At 36.6% G+C, this 21,231-nt stretch overlaps 1 protein-coding gene across 2 annotated transcripts in view; it reads left to right on the top strand.

Annotated features, from left to right (window-relative positions):
- The window catches only part of APOB (apolipoprotein B), a 35,972-nt gene extending 15,353 nt beyond the window's left edge, over window positions 1-20,619 (top strand). Inside the window, exons 18-29 of one of the 2 annotated variants that reach the window (XM_051809874.1) lie at window positions 267-478; window positions 998-1,180; window positions 1,394-1,515; window positions 2,082-2,292; window positions 3,537-3,712; window positions 3,847-4,034; window positions 4,293-4,438; window positions 5,931-6,307; window positions 7,250-14,824; window positions 15,606-15,720; window positions 16,542-16,725; window positions 17,749-20,619. In XM_051809874.1, the coding sequence (XP_051665834.1) occupies window positions 267-478; window positions 998-1,180; window positions 1,394-1,515; window positions 2,082-2,292; window positions 3,537-3,712; window positions 3,847-4,034; window positions 4,293-4,438; window positions 5,931-6,307; window positions 7,250-14,824; window positions 15,606-15,720; window positions 16,542-16,725; window positions 17,749-19,362 (11,103 nt within the window). In that variant the 3' untranslated portion in view covers window positions 19,363-20,619. Of the gene's footprint in view, window positions 1-266; window positions 479-997; window positions 1,181-1,393; window positions 1,516-2,081; window positions 2,293-3,536; window positions 3,713-3,846; window positions 4,035-4,292; window positions 4,439-5,930; window positions 6,308-7,249; window positions 14,825-15,605; window positions 15,721-16,541; window positions 16,726-17,748 lie in introns of those variants that run through there. The other variant, XM_051809883.1, reaches the window with a different exon arrangement.
- Window positions 20,620-21,231: the final 612 nt, after the last annotated feature.

Raw genomic sequence — 21,231 nt, 5'->3', positions numbered from 1 at the left:
ATGTAGAAAATCTTTCTGAAGCATGAGTATTTTTACATTAAAGTAGGTAAGGATCCTTGGCATTACCATCTTGCTGTACTCATTACATTACAGTTATGATATATGTGGTCCCTCTGATTATGTGATATGAGAATCAGAGTTTTTGAATAGCAAAATCAATTATGGAAAACTTACCTCAAGATTATAAAGAGTTTTGTGTTTGCTTTAAATAACCATCAAGAATTGTATTGGGCAAATAAATAATCCATTTTGTTTTTATTAAATAGATGCAAGCAGACCTCATTGCTAAACCTTCAGTAGCAATTGAGTTTGTAACACACTTGGGAATAAACATGCCTGAATTTGCCAGAAGTGGTGTGGAGATGAATTCTAATATATTCCATGAATCTGGAATTGAAGCACATGTTGGTGTAAAAGCTGGACAACTGAAATTCAGCATTCCTGCTCCAAAGACTCCAGTAAAGCTCCTCAGTATCAGGTAATGAGAACTTTCAAGGCTGTGCTCTTCCTTCTCTTCTTGGCTTTTATTGTGGTGGAATTGAAATGATAGGGCAGGCATGGAGAAATTTTCAGTTCAGAAAAATCCCATACACTGTAAAACTGGGATAACTTCTTTCATAAGATAGGCAAATAGCCCAAATAAGTGACTACTTGGAGTCATGGCTTAGAGATTATTTAATTTGTCATTATTTTTGAAATTTTATTCAAGACTTACCATTTCTATTATTTTATTTTCTTTCACATAAAATTATTATATTAGCAATATTATTTTAGATGGAATCTAAATGGACTACTTACACTAATTTTAGAGAAAGCAATGGCTCAATACATTATATTTATCAATAATACTTAATAAACACATTGATCATTTAACCACCAAATGTTATTTCATTTAACCCCTACATTAATAAGTGAGTTTTATTTAGAAATAACCTTGTTAAGAGGACAATGTCTGAGCACCTGTTCTGGGAATAAATGACTGACTTTTCTGTTCCAGCAATACACTGCATTTGGTGTCTCCAGCCAAAACTGAAGAGATTCCACCTCTGACAGAGAACCAAGAAACCTCAACTTCTTGCGAGCCTTTCATGCCTGGTCTAAACTTCTGCACCAAATTATTGTACTCTAATGCCACTTCCACAGAGGCAGCTCCATATTTCCCCTTGACTGGAGAATCCAGGCAAGTCGTGTCAACCTAAACTACATTTATTTTGTGCTAACTGCTCTTCATTCCCAGGGCCTAGTATTCCTTATGTAAAGCTTACCTTTTAAAATCTTTAAAAACAGACTAACGTCAACAGATCAGAAAGCTGTTGAGAATGATATGATTTCATCTATTTGAGGTCATGGACAAAATAGTTATTTACAGGCCATTTGTTTGCTCCTTCTTTAGATTTGAAGTTGAAATAGTGTCCACAGGTGAAGTGAAGGAATACTCTGCAAGTGCAAACTATGACCTACAGAGAGAGGGAAGTGACCTGATAGACACCTTAAAGTTTGCTGTCCAGGCAGAAGGTAAGAATCTGAACAAACCAATACAGTTAAGCTCAGTTTTGAAGTGTGTCGTTTAGTAGGAAAGAGATTTTTATTAATAAATCATAATAGAATGTTTTACAGTATAAAATAGAATACCATTTTCACACCCAAACAGTCCAACACTTTAACTCCATTTTCTTATATATATACAATCCCAGTGCAAGATTTTCATGGTGAGACACTGCTTTTGTATTTTATAATTTAAATAGAAGTGTGAAGTTGTTGAATGGAAGCAAGGAAGTGGAGATGTTACTGGGTTCTGTGTAAGGAAGAGAAAAATACTGTTTCTGAAAAACATGAAAGTAAAGCATACAAATCATCTGTAGGATCATTTAAATAATAAAATAGTGATGGCATTAGTGGATCATGTGTTTAAGAAGATGAGAAGAAAAAGGATGACCCAGTTTCTGATTCAGACTCATCAAATGTTGTGTTAGATCTTTAACGTGATATAATTTTAAGTTGATCCTTTTTTGTTCTCCTTTTAAGAAAAGTCCAAACAGATTCCATAGTCGTGAATGACCAAAGTGCATTATATTTTCTAGGTGTAAATCAACATGAGGCCACATTGACCGTCAGGTACAACAGAGACAGAAAGATTTTGACCAGTGATGTCCACATCCCAGATGTTGATGTTGACTTTGGTACAAACCTCAGAATTACTGATGAATCCATTCCTGGGAAGAAAGCATACACCTTTGTCTTAGACTTTAACAACAAGAAGATTCCTGAAGTTACTCTTAGTGGCCAGATAAGGTAACACAGAAAACCATTTAGAATTTTACAGCTGCCTTTGAATAAGACTGAAAGTTTTATTGAATGTAGAAATGTGGGGAAATTTTATCCTATTTTGGAGGAATTTCTTAAACAGAGAAACATATAAGCTTCTCATTAAACCCCTCTTTAAAAAACTTTGAAATATTTAATTTATAATAGATCAAATACATATATATGATACACCAACTGATCTTTCTTACTATATGCATATATATAATTTGTATTACAAGTTCCTTGAGCTAGTTCTTCCATATTTGCACACACATGACTACAAGAATGCATTGTACTAGTGTTATTGCAGGTGTTATATCCAAGGATATAAACAAGGCAAGGTTTGTTCAGAGAGGTATTATCTTTTACTGGATGTGTTTGGCTCTAAAAACATTATTACATCTCCCCATGAAGAAAACTAATGGCACTCAATAAGAAACAAAACCAAAAATAACTGAGAGCTTCCTGTAAAAATTCCCACGCTTCATGATGAGAATATTTCCGGGAACACCTACAGGGGAGCTAACAAAAATGTTCAGCCTGCCAGGGTTTCTAAAATTGTCTGCCTCACAAGCCCATATTGAAATGGGCTGATCACATTCTTTAATAAACCTCAATCTTCCATGGAATTCTGTGATCTTGATGGTGCCCCAGGGAGTCTTTGTCTTTGCTGTTCATGCAGAATTGCCTCTGATATCAGTGGGAGCTTTGGACAGATGTCAGGGACCTCAATTCCCTTTCATTTGCACTAACATAATATTAGAAGTTTGCTCAAGTCAACAAAGTTACAGAGATATAAAATATATGGGAATAAAGGAAAATGAAGCCCAGTGGCATAATATATTTTGTCAAGTGTTTTGTTTCTATGCAATTCATGGCCACGGTCTGTATCCTTAGTAGAGAATTCAACTAGAGTAAGGCATTTCAGAATGTGGTTCTGGTACAACATTACCAGGACAGGTACATATTTCCATCCTTTTCAGTCTTATGAAGTTAACATATTGTGTGTATCTGCATAGTAGTATTATAATAGTTTACCACAGGTTTTCCAAAGTAACTAGCAGAAGCTGAAAACATCCACTGAATTGGAACAGAGTTTATGATTTTGATTCAACATGTTATAACACCTATTATGCCTCTGCTATAGATTTGTATGCTGAAATTGTTCCTGAAGCATAAGTAAAAAAGTATGGTGCAATATTTTTATTCACATTTGCTTTTTTCTTTCACAGATATGCTGGAGTGGAAGAGGCAATGTTAAGAGGCACCATTTCTATTCCTCGCCTGCAAACTGAACTTAGAAGTGAAGCATTGGCTAATTATTCACCAAACAAAGCATATGTTCAGATCAGCTCAGCTGCAACAATTCATGGAAACTCAATTTCAGAAAGAGTTCTTCTCAGATATGGTAGGGGCAAAAACATGATCCACATATACAACTTATAAATTTAAATGTATTTTTACATTGGTTTATAGTATATCTCTCAACAGAATAAGAATATGACTGATTTTACCCTTTCCTTTTAAATTCATGATTTTCAGATTCTGAGAAAGTTGAGCTAGAGTGGAATTCAGGTGCCACTGCTGCTGTGAAAAAATTGTCTTCTGGCTTCCCAGTCGACTTTTCAGACTACCCAAAAACTTTAGAGAAGCACGCCAACGAACTGCTGGATCGGAAAGTGGCTCATACGGACATGACATTGAGACATATTACGTCACAATTTATTGTGGTATGGTTCAACCTACAGTACATATTGCAGCTCCACCACATAGCCCTGCTGAATTCTTGCCTCCCCAAGGAAACCAAAATAGGAGCTACTTGTAAAAGAACTCATCAGATTGAATAAGCTGTACATTTCCAACTTGGATTGAACCAGTTTATCAGATATCTAGGGCTCAGCGTATGGATAGTTACAATGACTTCTAGATAATTTTACTGGGAAGTCCTAAAACTTGTTATTTACTTTGAAAAACTTTTCTCGTTGCAGGCAACCAATACTTGGCTGCAAAAGGCATCAAAAGATGTCCCCTATGCCCAGATTCTGCAAGACAAACTAAGTGGACTGCAGGAACTGAACATTCAGAAATTTAACCTGCCTGTTATCACCATTCCTGAAGAACTTTTCCTGAAAAGGTGGGGGGTGAAATTGAGATAGTGACACAGGAAATTTAAAATAGTTATTTGCTCATATTTTTGTGTTATTTTATTTTACTTTGTTTTTATAAGACAGCATGGAATTGCTGTAAACAAGAGGATAAAATTGGAATCATAATGAAGAATTTTAACACCAGAGAAATTAAATTATAGGGAGGAATTAATGCATGTCTTTAATGTAGATTTGACTTTACAGCAGTCACTTATGCAGTATGTGAATATAACATGAAGTATTGTATTATATTGTAAGAGTACTAAATGAAAATGCAGCATTCAACAGACTTTAAGTCACGGAGCTACTGAAGACATATTTCCTATAAATCTGTGTCCTGCAGCTCTACAGACTCTTTATCTTTGACCATAACCCTAGTAGCTCTACATTTTCCTGTGCAGTCCTATAGGACAGTTCTTCCATCCCCTACACATACTGGTTAACCTTCTCCAGTAGAGTCACCTGACCTCTTTCCTTGTCTGACTTGCATTTTGTCTGCCTTAGGTCTGTTTTTCCATGTATTATATTATGGTAATATGAATGTTAATGTATGTTAATGACACACAACTCTATTGCTTCCATTGTGTTCCTGAGCTAAGTATAAGCAAGGAAGAAACTGTTTTTCTCCTATATTCTTATCATCCGTGATAATAATAATAATAATAATAGAATTTTTTACTGCTCAGTTATGTTGCTTTTTAAATTTTTTATGTAAAGGAACAAATTTCAAAAGTGTTTACTTAATTTTCATCCTAGGATGTAGCTCTAAGTGTAAAAAAGAAGATTTTGCAATACAAAAGACCACTTAGGCAAACAAGAAAAGTATCTTTGCCAGCCTATTGTTCATTCACAAATTAAGGCCAAGTTTCCTTCTGTTTTGCCTTTTTGTAATTACACTTTTTCCCCACAAACTTTCCAGTTGACGATCCATTTTTTCCAGTCCTTGCTCTTAGTCAAGTGGTCAGATTTTTGTTACTTCTTACTAAGAATAAAATAAATGCTGAATATTCAGATTAAACTTTTGAAACACTTATAACCAGAAAGACAATTTTTTAATAATTTAGATTGTTACAGTATCTAATGCTAATAAAAATTCCTAAATTTCTATAAGAATGCCTCGCTTTTTTTAGGAAGATTATAATTGCCTTTTTCTGGTACTCAGCATCCTACAAGTGAGGCAGTGTTTTTGGAGAATTTTTTTTTACTTGACCTATAAGTCTCCCTGATTATGAAATGAGGGGAAAAAACATTGACAGAATTCACTGACACCAAAAATGCTTTCAGTACGTCTTCTGATGAACGAGTGCTTAAAAATATTGATAACAGATATCATTGCATTTCTCTCTAAAACTAAAGTCAGGACATTGGTATAATCATGGTAAGTAAGCTCAGTATAATGGGCAGGGTAGGGAATCATGGAATTTTCTGTATATGCTTTATGAACTTACAGTTTCTAACAGAGTTATCTTTATTTTCTAGTGAAGGCCGGATCAGACACTACTTAAATAAAAACAGTTTTGTAATTGATATTCCATTGCCCTTTGGTGGAAGATCATCCAATGACATATGGATGCCACAGACTGTTAAAACACCTCCTCTGGTAATGGAGTCAATGGGAATAAGTGTGCCATCTCGGGAATACAGAATTCCAACATTTAGTATTCCAAAATCCTATCCCTTCCGTGTGCCTTTACTGGGCAAGTTGGAGGTCTCTGCTAATGTGTACAGCAACTATTACAACTGGACAGCAGCGTACACTTTGACCAACAGCACCACAGAGAGAGCATCCGGCACAAAAACTAGTTATAACATGAATGCTGACTCAGTTTTTGATCTACTTTCCTACAGTGTAAAAGGTAAGAATCTGTGCTAATACTGCAATACTGGCAAAACTACTTTAATTGCTTTGTTTTCCCTGCATCAGGTACAACACATGAATTTGTCTATGCTTGTTTAAAGAAAGGTGTTGCATAATCTCAAATCACTTTGTTTTTAAAAATACTATGTGTGTCTGTTTACTCAGGCAGTAAAGGTGAAGTCAATTTAATTCAAAAAGTGTTTTAAGGTCCACATTTTTCTGGATATTCCTTAATGAAGATAATGCCCTTCAAAACTGCAGGCAAGATTCTACAAACACTTGTGTAGCTGACAAGTCAAGTGTTTTCAAAAACAGGTGTACATGTGCATGCGTAGATATGCCCAAAATTTATTTCTCAGTCTATTTATATGTATATATGTATATATTGATATATATATGTACACATATATATGTATACATATGTGTGTATGTATGTATATATATATATATAATTGTCTTATAGTTGATCTATGTCCATGGATTGCCGTAAGATGGTATTAAGTTAGTTACCCTAAAATTGCAGTTTGAGTTTTCAAATTGCCAGAGGACAAACTGACTTCAGTTTTTTCCTTAACTCCTCACCATAACTGAAGAATGATAAAGGAAACATTAAAAAACAGGAATGGGCTATTCTTGAAAGTCCGTCTTCTTAATTTAGGTTTAAATACTGACATAATTTTGTGTCATTTTATAACATTATATGTAGTAATGTAAGGACTTAATTTATTCATAGTTCAAAACCTTAGCTTCAAATATCAAAAAAATAGCCATTTTTACAGAACTATTCAGGATTTATCAAAACACTTAGGCCTTTAAAACAAAATGATGTAACAGTAATTGCAATTCAAGCAGTAGCATAGAAGTTCAGTGGCATCAGACAAATTGTTAGAGACAAAATGGTATAGATGACACATCTTTCACCTCCTTTTTCTTATTTCAGGTTCTGGAGAAGCATCATATAACAAAAATGGATTCATCGGTGCATATGAAAATCACCTAAAACACAGAGTCTTAACATCAGTTCTGAAGTTCTCTGGCAGAAAGAGTTATGAACCTGATCCAGTTGCAAACTACACCTTATCACTTACAGCATCAAGTACTCTGGGTTCTCAGCTTTCATTTTCCAGTGATATTATTTCTGAGAAGATAAATAACATGAATATCAATAACGTCAAAATGGAAGGGCAGCTGGTAGTGGCCCCTTTCTTTGCAAGAAGCATTTACACTCTATCAAGCACATACAATGAAAAGAGACGGGTTTTAGAAGGAAAATCAAATCTGAAGATGGATTCCTCTTACTTTGAGGCTACCAATCAGATGTCTGGCAGATACAGTGATGGTTCATTTTCCATTACTTCAGTTTCTGATGTACAAAGCGGACTATTAAAGAACACAGCTTCACTGAAGTATGAAAACAGCCAGCTCAAAATGTCATCTGAAACCAATGGGAGGTATCTGTATACTGCAGGTGTCCATAAGCTTGAAATAATTTTGTCAAAGAAGCTGGCAGCACTTCGATCTGAGTACCAAGCCAATTACGAGCAAATCCAGTATTCTGCCTTGTTTGCAGGTTCTCTCAATTCTCAGGATCTTGTTTTCAACACGGATGTATCCCTGACTGATCAAAGAAATCGAGCTGCACATAAGTCGTCACTCAATATCAATCGGTACGGTCTGGCCAGCAGCGCAACCACAAACGTGCAGTTTAGTCCACTGGCAATGCAGAGTGAAATGAATGCCAAGCTTGACAATGCGGGAGGCTCCATGTCACTGTCCTCTTCTGGGCGCTATGGTAAAAACAATGCAAAATTCAATCTAGGTGGGAGAGTGAGCCTGAGAGAAATAACTCTGGGAAGCGAATATCAGAGTACAGTTCTGGGTATGGACAACAAACATGTTTTAAACTTCAGAGTTAATAGAGAAGGACTCAAGTTTTCAAACAATTTGCAAGGATCATTCAAAGATATTAAGCTGGAGTACACAAATGACTTGAATATTCCCGGCTTATCCTTAACATTTGCTTCAAAGTTAGATAACAGCTTCAGCACTGACAAATTCCACAGGCATGTTTTTGACCTACAACTGCAGCCTAGCTCACTTACAGCTAAACTAACCAATAATCTTAAATACACTAAAACAGAAGTTTCCAACAAAGCAGAACTGCTTCTTGAGCCTCTGAAGATGACCTTGGGTGGCAATGTCAGAGGAGCCCATGGAGCAGATGAAGTAAGGCACACCTACACCCTTACATGTGCTGGTCTAACTGCAGACTTGAAAACAGATACAGTGGCAAATATTCAAGGCGCAGCGGTGAGTCACAGAGTTAACCTGGATGTGGCGGGACTTTCTTCCTCAGTTACTATGAACACAAACTGTGATTCCAAATCTCTCCGTTTCAGCAATGCTCTGCGTTCCACTATGGCCCCATTTGCTGTCACCGCTGACATACACACCAATGCTAACGGAAAGCTGCTTGCTATGGGCGAACACACAGGAGACCTGTACAGCAAATTCCTGTTTAAAGCAGAGCCTCTTGCTTTCACTTTCTCCCATGATTACAGAGGATCTACCAGCCATACCTTGAAGTCTAGCAGAAGATACACTACGCTGCTTGACAACAAAGTTCATGTGCTTTTTACTCCATCGGAGCAGTCAAGTGCTTGGAAATTGAAAAGTCAACTAAACAATAATGTATATACACAAGATCTCAGTGCTTACAATGATGCAGAAAAGGTTGGTGTGGAACTTAGTGGAAGAGCTTTAGCAGATCTCTCTGTAATGGACACATCAATCGTACTGCCATTAACATCTGAAGAAGTTAATTTAATTGATGTATTGGGCCTCAGGAGCAGCGTGTCAGAGCCTCAGGAATTCAGCATCTCTGGCTTTGTGAAGTATGACAAAAATAAAGATATGCATCTTATTAACCTACCCTTCTTGGAAAGTTTGCCAGTTTACTTTGAAAAGCTCAGAGGCACCATTCTATCCACGCTGCAGGCCATACAAAGTTACCTGAAGAACATCGACGTAGAACAACATTTGAGAAAATACAAGGCAACTTTGGATAAACTCCCACAGGACATTAATGATTATATGGACAAACTGGATATGAAAAGCAGAGTTAGCAGCATGAAAAATAATTTTGTTGCTTTCACAAAGGACTACAGAATAACATCTGATGATATGCAAATTATGCTGGAAAAAGCCATGGAAAATCTTCAAGAAATACTGTCTCAGCTGCAGATCTATCTGATAGAAGTTGAACAATACATCAAAGACTGTTATGAGCAGTATGACATTAAAGCACTTATTGTACAGCTTCTTGATCAAATAGTTGAAACTATGACAGCTCTAGATAACAAATATAAGGTAAGAACAACTGTAATCAACATCATTGAAAAATTACGGGTTTTTTTCAGACAATATGATCCTAACAAAATCGGAAGCAGCACTTTGGCTTGGATTAAAAATGTAGATGATGAGTACAGGATTACAGCTAGGATACAGGAAAACCTAGAACAACTCAAGATTCAGATTCAGAATATTGATGTCAGAAGCATTGCAGAAAATTTGAAACGGCAGATTAAAACATTTGATACTAAAGAAATTTTAGAAAAATTTAAGCGTTCCTTGCCAATCGAAAAAATTCATGAAATTCTTGAACAAATCAAAGACTTTATTCTAAATTGGATAGAGGAATATGAAGTATCTGAGAAGATCAGCGCTTTCCGAGGTCATATGCACAAACTGATTGTAAAATATGAAATTGATAAGCAGATATATTTTTTAATTGACAGAATGATAGAACTGCTTAACAAGTACAGAATAAAAGAAACCGTCCAGAAACTGACCATCTACCTGCAAAATATTGATGTGAAGTCATGCTTTGATAAAGTTGTTGCTTTTGTTGATGATGCTGTCAAGAAAGTGCAAACCTTTGATTATGAAAAGATGATAAAAGAAGTCAACAAGTTCCTTGACATCGTTATTAAAAAGCTCCAGGCTTTCGACTATAACCAATTTGTTGATGACACAAACAAAAAAATCCGGGAAGTGACCCAGAAAATAAATGAGGAACTCAGAAATCTAGAACTTCCACAGAAAGCAGAAGCACTGAAACAGTATATGAGAGATTTTAGAGCTGTGATTTCAAAATACATGGAACAACTAAGGGACACCAAGCTCACTGCGCTAATTAACTGGTTCAGGGAGCTCATAAACTCAACAACATTTGCTAATCTGAAAGCCAAGATAAATGAACATCTGGAAGACCTGCGAGATAGGATTTCTGAAATGGATATTTCCCAGGAATTGCAGTGGTGTCTTCAGAAGATAAGCCAGTTCTACAATTCTGTTGTCATATACATATCTGACCAATGGAACATAGCTTTAAAAAAAATTACTACCTTGGCTGAAGAGTATGATCTGAAAAATTGGGCTGAAAATTTAAACCAGTTTGTTGAAACAGGATTTATAGTCCCTGAAATCAGGACTGTTCTAGGCACTATACCTGCCTTTGAAGTTAGCCTGCGAAGTCTTCGGGAAGCAACATTTCAAACACCGGACTTCTTTGTTCCACTGACTGATCTGCATATCCCCTCCTATGAGATCAATATTAAGAAATTAAAGGATATGAAAATCCCAATGAAATTTACTACCCCAGATTTTAAAATTCTAAATGCCTTTGAAGTTCCTTCTTTTACAATTGACTTGATTGAGATTAAGCTTCTGATTGTGAGAACGATAGACAAACTCATGTCTGGCGAATTTCAGTTACCAGCTATTGATTTCTATTTGAAAGATCTGAAGATGAGAGATATACCTTTTTCCGACATTACTTTCCCAGAAATACAAATGACTCAGTTTCAAATACCAGAATTGTTGATTCCAAAACTAAATCTAAATGAGCTCCAGATTCCTAATGTGAAGATACCAGAGTTCCAGCTTCCACGTATCCCACATACTGTGACTGTCCCTACATTTGGCAAATTGTCTGGTGCTTTCAGAGTTACCTCTCCGTTCTTTACGCTGTCTACACAAGCTGAGCTTCGTAATGCTACAACATCTGCAAACAGTCCAGAATTTGTGACCTCCATTTCAGCTCAAACAACGTCCAAATTAGACTTCCTAGTTTTCAGTGTTATTGCAGATTCACGTCTCTTGGCCCCTGACATGAAGCAACTGAACCTTAAAAATGCCATGAAAGTCAACCATAGGTTCCTTAAAGTTGATCACTCAAATGAAGTGGTATTTCTAGGAACTTCAGTAGTAGGTGAAGCTGAAACCAGAGCAAACTTACATATAGAGAAAAGTTTGATAGAACTACAGAATAATTTAATGGTCAAGCTGCAGAGAAAAATTTGGATGCAGAGTGGAACAGCGTATTCCCACAGACTGAATATTCCACAAGCTGATTCCTACAGCCATGCTGATCTGTTCAGTAATATGACAACAGAGGTAGAAGCAGGACACATATCATTTACTTCCACTGGTAAAGGAAACTGGAAATTGGTTTCACCTCTTTTCTTTGATGAAGGCACTCATGATTCACATGCTGTTTTCAAGGTTGAGGGCCCCACTATTACATTTTCTGCCAACAACAGAATAAATGATAAACACCTGAGAGTCAATCAAGCTATGAGATTTGAATGTGGTTTCCTAAATTATGCAACACTTCAGATTCAGTCTGAAATTGAGTCACAGCGCGTGGGACGTAGTGTTCTGAATGTGAAAGGCACGGGACAGCTTGGAGAAATGAAAGGAGAATTAACAGGCTCTCACAATGCTCGACTCCATGGACGGATTACTGGAACTGTAAATAATGAGCTTTCCTTCTTGGTACAGCCTTTTGAAATTCACCTTTTAACAAACAATGATGGAAATGTGAAAATCAGCTTCCCTATGAAAGTGACTGGCAAAATTGACTTCCTGAATAACTATAGGTTTGCCCTCAGTTCATCTGTTCAGCAGATCAGCTGGCAAGCTACTGGCAGATTCAATCAGTATAGATATTCCCATAATATGTCTGCTGGCAACAATGATGACAGAATTGAAGCTCATGTCGAAATGAATGGTGATGCCAACCTGGACTTCCTAAATACTCCTCTAACCATTCCTCAGATTCAGATTCCCTACACTGGACTCAAAACTCCTCAGCTAAAAGATTATTCACTGTGGGAACAGGTAGGCCTGAAGGAATTATTGAAGACAACAAGGCAATCCTTTGATTTAAATTTGAATACTCAGTATGAGAAAAACAAAGACATGCATGTAATCACCCTTCCTTTAGCAGCAGTGCAAGAAGTACTTAATAAAAACATCATTTTGTTCAACAAGCATTTTGAGAAAGGAAGAAACGCTGCTTTAGATTTTCTCACAAAGTCATATAATGAAGCCAAAACAAAATTTGACAAATACAAAATACAAACATCACTGAACAAACTACCACGGACTTTCAGAATTCCAGGATACACCATTCCAATTGTGAATATTGAAGTTTCTCCTTTCACTGCTGAGATGCCAACCTTTGGTTACACGCTCCCAAAAGAAATAAGCACAAGAGGATTCACAGTCCCATTTATTGGCTTTTCAGTTCCATCTTACACACTAGTCTTACCTTCTCTGGAGCTTCCAGTCCTTCATGTCCCACAGGATCTACGCACCTTGAAGCTTCCTAGATTCAGAATCAACAGCCCAGCAATCTTAATTCCTGCCATGGGTAACATTACTTACGACTTCTCATTTAAATCCAGCGTGATCACTTTAACTGCAAATGCTGGGCTGTTCAATCAGTCAGATGTTGTTGGACATCTCAGTGTCTCATCCTCTTCTGTCATTGATGCACTGCAATTTAAGCTGGATGGTTCAACAAGTTTGACAAGAAAAAGAGGGTTGAAGCTGGCCACAGCACTGTCCCTGAGTAATAACAATTATCTAGGAGGAAATCATGATAGCAGTATTACTCTTTTAAAGAGGGTCATGGAAGCTTCAGTGGCAACAAATATAGAAATGGATACACCAGTTTTAAAAATTAATTTCAGCCAAGAACTTTCTGGAAGTACAAAATCTAAACCCACTCTTTCCTCAGGCATAAAATTAGTATATGATTTCAATACTTCCAAATACGGCACCAGTGCTAAGGGAGAAATTGCTCACAAATTTGCTTTAGAGAGCCTTACATATTACATATCAGTAGAAACTTCTACAACAGGGGATATTGATGGAGTATTTTACACTGGAAATGCATTTTCTGGAAGTTTAGACCATGAGGCAAACACCTATCTAAATGCTAATGGGGCTCGGTCAGCTCTCAAGTTTGAGGCCCACTCTAAAGCAGATGGACTCTGGAACAGTGAAATCAAAGAAATGCTTGCAGTTGAAGCATCTACCCGTCGTGTTTATGCAGTCTGGGAGCACAACGGGAAGAACTATGCACGATATACACCTCTTTTCACAACAACAGGGGCTCAGAGATGCAAAGCAACCTTGGAGCTGGCTCCTTGGGAAGTATCAGCAGATCTTCAGATTCAAGCCACTCAGCCAAATTCCTTCCTGGACACAGCATCAGTTAAACAGGTTGTTGTAGTGAAAATCAGTCCCGCAAACCAGAAAGTTGGCTGGAAGGGTGAAGGCCAAATTCAGTCATTATCCCTCAGTCATGATATGCAGTTATCAAATGAAAAATCAAAGGCAAAATTTGATGTTTCTGGATCTTTGGAAGCATACATGGACTTCCTCAGAAACATAAGGTGCCCCATTTCAGAGAAGAGCTTATGGGATATCTTGAAGTTGGACGTCACTACCAGTGCTGACAGGAAACAGTATTTGAATGGCTCGGTATCCCTCGTGTACACAAAGAGTGAGGATGGTTACTTTTTCCCCATACCTGTGAATAAGCTGACGGATGGTTTCACTGTCACTATTCCTGAGTTACACCTAAAGGCTCCAAGCCCTGTTCTCAACACTCCAGAGTTCAGACTTCCTTTCACCACTCTCCAGGTCCCAGCATACACCATTGACCTGCGCAACATCAAAATTCCACAGACGCTAAGCACAGTGCCATTTGATATCCATTTACCCACACTGCCAAAACTAAGATTCCCCAAAGTGGATGTAGGAGCCAATTACATTACATTAGAAGAATATAAAATGCCATTTTTTGAGGTGACAATACCTGAATACCAAATAACGGTGTCTCAATTCACTCTTCCAAAGAGTATTTCACTTGGCACTTTCCATGTAGATCTGGATGAAGTAGCTAATAAGATTGCAGATTTTGAACTGCCTACAATTACAATTCCTGAACAGAAAATTGAGATTCCCCCTCTCAAAATATCCTTGCCTGCTGGAATTTACATCCCATCATTTGGTGCCTTGACTGGATCTTTCCAAGTTGCTTCCCCTTTGTACAACGTCTCCTGGAGAGCCGACTTGACAAACAAGAAGGACTCTTTTGAATATTCCATTGACTCTACATGCAGCTCAACATTGCAATTCCTGGAATATGACCTGAATGGTAAGGCATTAAAATTCTATATACCATGATTTGGGGGGAAATACTGTATACTGCACTTTTTCAGATTTATTTTTTTCCCCAGGCTTTGCATATGAAGGTGTTGTTCTCTACTTAGCATTGACATTAGATGATACTTCTTTTAGCAGCAACACCATTTTTTCATAAATTATTATCAGAGTCTCAGTCAGTCATCTTGAAGGAGATAGATATAGATATAATTACATATTGTAAAAAATAGGAAAAATGGGAAATATCTTCCTAGCAGTTTCTTACTTTAAATTGTAAAACAGCATAGCATTCCCCCATTACTTATGGTAATACATGTAAAGAAGAGAAGGCAGGTTGACTTTTTAACTGTTTCAATTCAAATGAAGAAATACCTATTTTTTTCCTTAGGAACTAAACGGATTTGATTTCAAAATTTTTTTCAAGCCAGAAAATTGAAGTTCCATATAGCATTGAGTTCTAGACTTTATAATAATACTAAAAATATAGATCAGAATAAAATTCTAAACTCTCAAGAAATTAGAATACCCACTTATGATCTGCATTAATGCAAAATATTGTATCCATGTTGAGATAAAAAAATGTGAATTTTAAAATACTCCAGTTGAACAAATATTTTCATATCTTTTCATTTGGGACATTTTGGGCATTCAGTTTCTTGAAGCAGAATTTTACATACCAGTGAAACACCTCACAAATGGCTGTCCAACATGCATGTAGTTTGTATTGTTTGCTGGTATGTTCTGGTAATACACATTTGAAATCTTTTTCACAGTTGTTTCAAACTATAAATACAAGGAAGATATGCTTGTTGTGAAGACCACTGGCAGCTTTTCTCATCGTGACATGAGTGCAAACTACCAGGAAGATTTTACTCTTTCGGAAATTGGGTAAAGATTTGCTCTAATAATATTGTTTCTAATAGATATAATTGCCAATGATGTGTTGTTACTTTGATCCCTAATGTCCCAGAGGGCTTTGCTGTAATTAATAAGAATCTGTGTAGCTACCCTGTCATTATTGGCTGTGTCTTTTTCCCTCTCAAGTTAGCTTGAAAGCTGTTCTCTCTCAGCATTCCTAGAACAGCTTTTCTCAGCAGCCACATTTCAGAAAGCTGCTGAGATATAAACACAATAGTTCATATTCAGAGCAGTTTTAGATCTGATCATCAACGTAGTTTTTTTCCCACTGGATCCCTCTGTCATCACAAACCATTACTGAGTAATTTTTATTCACAAACGCTGGCACTAGGGTTTACAGAGTTGGCCTTCTCACTGCCTATTTTGATCTGCAAGTATTTTGTTGATACATCCAAGGGACAGAATCTGTGAAGGCAAGTACAAATGCAGATAAACAGTAGTGCCTATGCTTGTGTTGGTAAAAAAAATTGCATTAGCTTGTAGAAATCTATAGAAACCTGATGGTGGTACAGCTACAGGTTTTGTTTTGCTGCTGTAATTTAATGAAAATTCCCAACAGAGCTCAATATAGTTTTATCTAAAACAGGAAATTTGGAGTGACATGAACTTTTGAATGTGTCAGGCTAAATTCTAAGAGATGTGGATAGCAAAACTCTACATTTTCTTTTCATGATAAAGACATTGTTTGTATACATATATATAAAGTAATAGGTGGTATTTTATGCAGACATAGTGCATTGGATTTGTACTTTGTGCATTCCTTCATAGCTGTGTATTTACTGTTGTTGTAGAGCCATGGAAAACAGTGCATCACTAGATATCATCAGCCCCGCTTTCACAGATGTCCATATGCGTTACCATGAGAATGAAAGGAGGTCATCCCTCTCAGTATCTTCACCCTCAGCTGGGACCCTGGGTTATGTCATTGAAGTGGATGACGAAATTCTCACTGGCAGAGTTTACTACCAAACTCAGGTAAGCTTGATAGAAGCAATAAAAAGCAGAAAGGTTCGGTGTGGTCAGAGGAAAAGTTTCCTTTAAATTTTGTGCGTGTTTATGTTGAGATATAAATTAACCACCAAATAAAAAGTATATCATCAGTAATTAAAGTTTTTATTTCCCACCCTGGCCTTTCTGCTACTAAAAGTAACATCTGTGTGAAGAGGCTATTTCAGCTTCTCCACACAGTCATGTTTATCCTCTCCTATGGTCAAGAAGACACACTCACTGAAAGTCAAGAAAGTGCAAAGTCAGTTTTAGATAAGCCACCCATCAGGTTTAATATGTAGCCGTCAGGCTACTTAGAATTAAAATAAGAACTAAGTGGCCATTATAGGAATCAGGCCAATGGAAGGGGTCAGACCATCTGTGAAGTGCCTTTCTTAATCCATTAATATGTTAAAACACATAATGAGAATTAAAAACCTTACTAGATTTGCTAGCAAAACATACTTCTTATTATTGTCATACTACAAGAATTTCAGAATCAAAATCTTACCTTCCAAAATGATATACTAATTTAGGGTTCGCAAGTGGCTCATAATTCACTATTTACTACTAAAAAATGGTAAAATTTTACATGTAAATAGATTCTTATTTGAGGATTTCTTAATTACTCTGTAAATTGTCTCATTTATTTAAATAATTGCTAAATTAAATCTTTTAATATTTCTATATGAAAAAATTCTTTTTGAATTCACTTTAAATCATTTCAGGAATGAGTAAAAAGCTCATTTTCCAAAGTAATTCACCTACCTTATGAGACATGATAGGCATTTAATACAAAAGAAGGAAAAATCTTATTTAAAGTCAAATTTTAAAAAAGACCAGACTAAGTTATGTTCTGGCCCTGCTGTTTGAAGAAGCTCAAAGTAGTTTGTCTTAATATATGATAAAATTAAAGATGCAACAATGAGAATATTGAAATATGCTCAGAGATAATATTAGATTTGTTGTATATACAAGTTACATTTTTCTTATCCTGTTTTGTATTTTCAGTCTGCTCCTCAGAAGGACATTGACATATTAACAAGTGAGATATCCTTCAAGGAACCTAACTGGACTCACATGAAATTCAACTGGAACAAAGACGCTGCCAAAGACTTGCTGTTGGGTCTGAAAGAAAAAGTGCCTAAAATGACAAATGCAGTCTACAGGTATGTTAATCGGTATCATAAGGAGCATATGGGAATAGAAATTAGTGCTGCCACCTTAAAGATGAAGAACATGATGCAGAATAATGCTGACAAAGCATACACGTTTGCTGTGAAACAAATAGATGAAATAGATTCTCAGCTTCGCACAGCTGCCAACGAGGCCTCTGGCAAATATCAGGAGTTGAAGTTCAAAGCTAAAAGGCTGTATCGAAGAGCAGCAGATCAAGCTGAACAGTTCAACTATCAAAGAATAAAAGCAAAACTTTTGGATGTCACAATTGACATAATAGAAGATTATCACCAGAAAATTAAACACCTAATTGACTCAGCCATTGAATTCCTGAAAACCACAAAATTCCAGGTCCCTGGGCTGTCTGAAAAGTACAGTGGTGAAGAAATATACCTCATGACTACAGAGAAGGTAGCAAAAAATGCTGATTTATGCCTTTCAAAACTTCAAGAGTACTTTGATGCCTTGATTGCAGCTATCAATGAACTGGAAGTCAGACTTCCTGCTTCTGAAACAATTCTTAGAGGTCATAATGTACTTGATCAAATTAGAGAAATGCTGAAAGATTTACAGGACAAAATCAGGCAGACATTTACTACTCTTCAGGAAGCTGACTTTGCAGGAAGACTGAAGCAACTGAAAGAAGTAGTGCAACAAGTTTTTCAGAAGGTAGAAGAAATGGTTAGAAGCTTGCAATCCAAAAATTTTGAAGACATCAAAGTCCAAACACAACAGCTGTACAAAGATGCAGTGGCTTCAGACTATGCACAGAAACTGATATCCTTGACAGAAGATGTTAAAAAATACATTTCTCAATTCAAAGATTTTAGTCAGAAGACTTTCCAGGACCTTTCAGAAAAGCTGCACCAGCTGCTCCTCTATATAAAGTCACTGCGGGAGGAATATTTTGATCCAACTACACTTGGACAGTCAGTGAAGTACTATGAGGTGGAAGACAAGGTACTAGGATGGCTGAAGAATGTAATAGATGTTCTTGTGGATTGGCACAACAAGAATGTTGGAGATCTTGCTGACTTGGTTACACGCCTGACAGACCAAATAAGAGAATTGGTGGAAAACTACAGCCAGGAATATTATGACCTTATAACTGATGTGGAAGGAAAAGGAAGACAGAAGGTCATAGAACTCTCATCTTCTCTTCAGGAAAAAATCCGATATTGGTCTGCAGCTGCTAAAAGGAAAATCGATGAACATAACAAGCAAGTCAAAGAAAAGCTCCGGGAGATCTATGGGCAGCTTACTCATTCCCAAGAAAAGCTAATCAGTGAGGCCAAAAGGTTAATTGATCTAACTATAGAAAATTACTCTGCATTCCTGCAATATATCTCAGAGCTTCTTCATTGGTTTGAGCAAATAACAGCTGAGAGCATAAAGCCATATATAGCTGTTCGTCAAGGAGAGCTTAGAATAAATGTGCCCATGTGACTGGCAGTCAATTTACCAAATGCCCCAAAACAGCAGAGAGGAACTCAGAAACAAAGTGGAAATGATGCACATACTGATTCAGCAAACCATTGAGAAAGGCTCCAGGGAATGGGAAGAAATGTAGCAACTCACTGATGAACAACTTGCCACTGAGCAACTGGTCTTCAGCAGGTTATAGAAAATATTCGGCAGCACATGAAGAACTGAATGTACATGCAGAAGAGGAGAAGTAACGAGTTTGTACCACAATGTATTTAAAAAAACCAGCAGTCAGTATACTGGGGCTTCAGGTAGATACTGTTTGAATCTGAATTTGTAAATGAAAACTTAATAATCTACACTAGGTTATTTTAATAAGCTTAATAAGCCAATAAATGAGTTCTTTATTACATTTTTGTGTCATTTATTACAGCTACTTTTACTTGGACCATAGTGCTTAATCCAACAGTTGTCAAGGTCAATGGGAAGTCTTTGATTTCATTGTATGTTGGATCAAGCCAATAATGTGCAATACATATTGTAAATAGTCACAAAAGCTATGAAGTTCATAGAATAAACAGGTTTTAAGATAAAGGTCACATTCATAAGCCAGTTGAAGAAAGACTTGGAAACACATCTAATTCGCAGCATAGAAACACCTACAGAGATAAATATGAGAGAAAAAGAAAAGAGCATGTACAACATAAATTCTGGAAAAAACATAAAAAATTGAAAAATAACATAAAAATATAAGCATATGTAGAAATCTGACTCCTGGAAAACTCCAGATAATAATATCAATGTTCTGTTAAGCAAAGTTAATTTATGCCTATATCAGTTTTCAGAACAACTATGCCAAGAATTTTAGATGGGTTTTCTTTCTACTGGCTAATTTATGTTTCAGAAATACAGGGGTTTCTCACCTGTTTCCCCATGATATTTCTGTTTTCACATCAAATTGTCTATCTTTTACTTATTGTGAGTTTAGTTAATTGTCATAGTTTCACTGGCATCATGTATAATGGAAGTCAAAAAGTTTTCCCCTTCTAGGCTGAAACCTCAACCTCATTTAAATGAATTCTCAGTTTAATGATGAATTTAGAGAATTTTGAAGTCACTCACAAAATAGGACTGCTTTTGAGTGGAAAATATGTGGACCTACTATGGTTTATTTTCAGCTGTTGGAATACTATATAGACAGTCCTTGAGAAAGGCTTGCTAAGGCTGAAACAGTATTGCCTCTTTGAGAATAAAGTCTTTGACAAACACCACTAGAAATTTTGTGTACATGTCTGTTTTGATGCAATCAGTTCAATTCTGTGATATGGTTGTCACTTGTTCATTGATGGGAAAGCAGTCTGTTTTCATCCCATGGTATGATGAAGTACATACATGGCAGAATGGAGCACCACGACTTTGACATCCCTATTGATAAAGAATATTATTATCTGAGTAACTCTGCCAGTAATGATTCTTATCAGATAAGGTACATGAACCCCAAAATCAGAATCTGACAAACATGGTAGGATACACACACCTATCTAGGTGTCAGCAGAGTGGGCATCTCTTAGAAAGTAAGGTAAATCCATTTCCTCCTCAGAGCTTTCAGCCATCACAATTGCAGCAATAATTCTCAGAATAAGAGATAGAACAGTCCCCTGTGAACTGTAAAATAAGAAGTTTTGATTCTGAATAGAACTAATCCACGTACATCACCCTGCCTGGGGGACCTAAAGGTATAAAAATCCCTGTTTACATGTTCCGTTGAGTATCCCAGTAAATAAAGATGTGGCCTGCAGAGCCCTTTCACCTTCATTCACAAGGAAACTGAAGCCTATGGGTCATCTGATCTTTATTTGATGTCAGATTGCACAACTCTTTTCCCTGAAT

This window comes from Manacus candei, unplaced genomic scaffold (assembly GCF_025592945.1).
Source record: "Manacus candei isolate 608988 ecotype Guabito, Panama unplaced genomic scaffold, ASM2559294v1 h1tg000007l, whole genome shotgun sequence".
In the NCBI taxonomy this organism is placed as follows: Eukaryota; Metazoa; Chordata; class Aves; order Passeriformes; family Pipridae; genus Manacus; species Manacus candei.
Note: the sequence above shows the minus strand (reverse complement) of the source record. Positions and strands in the feature narration are given on the sequence as shown.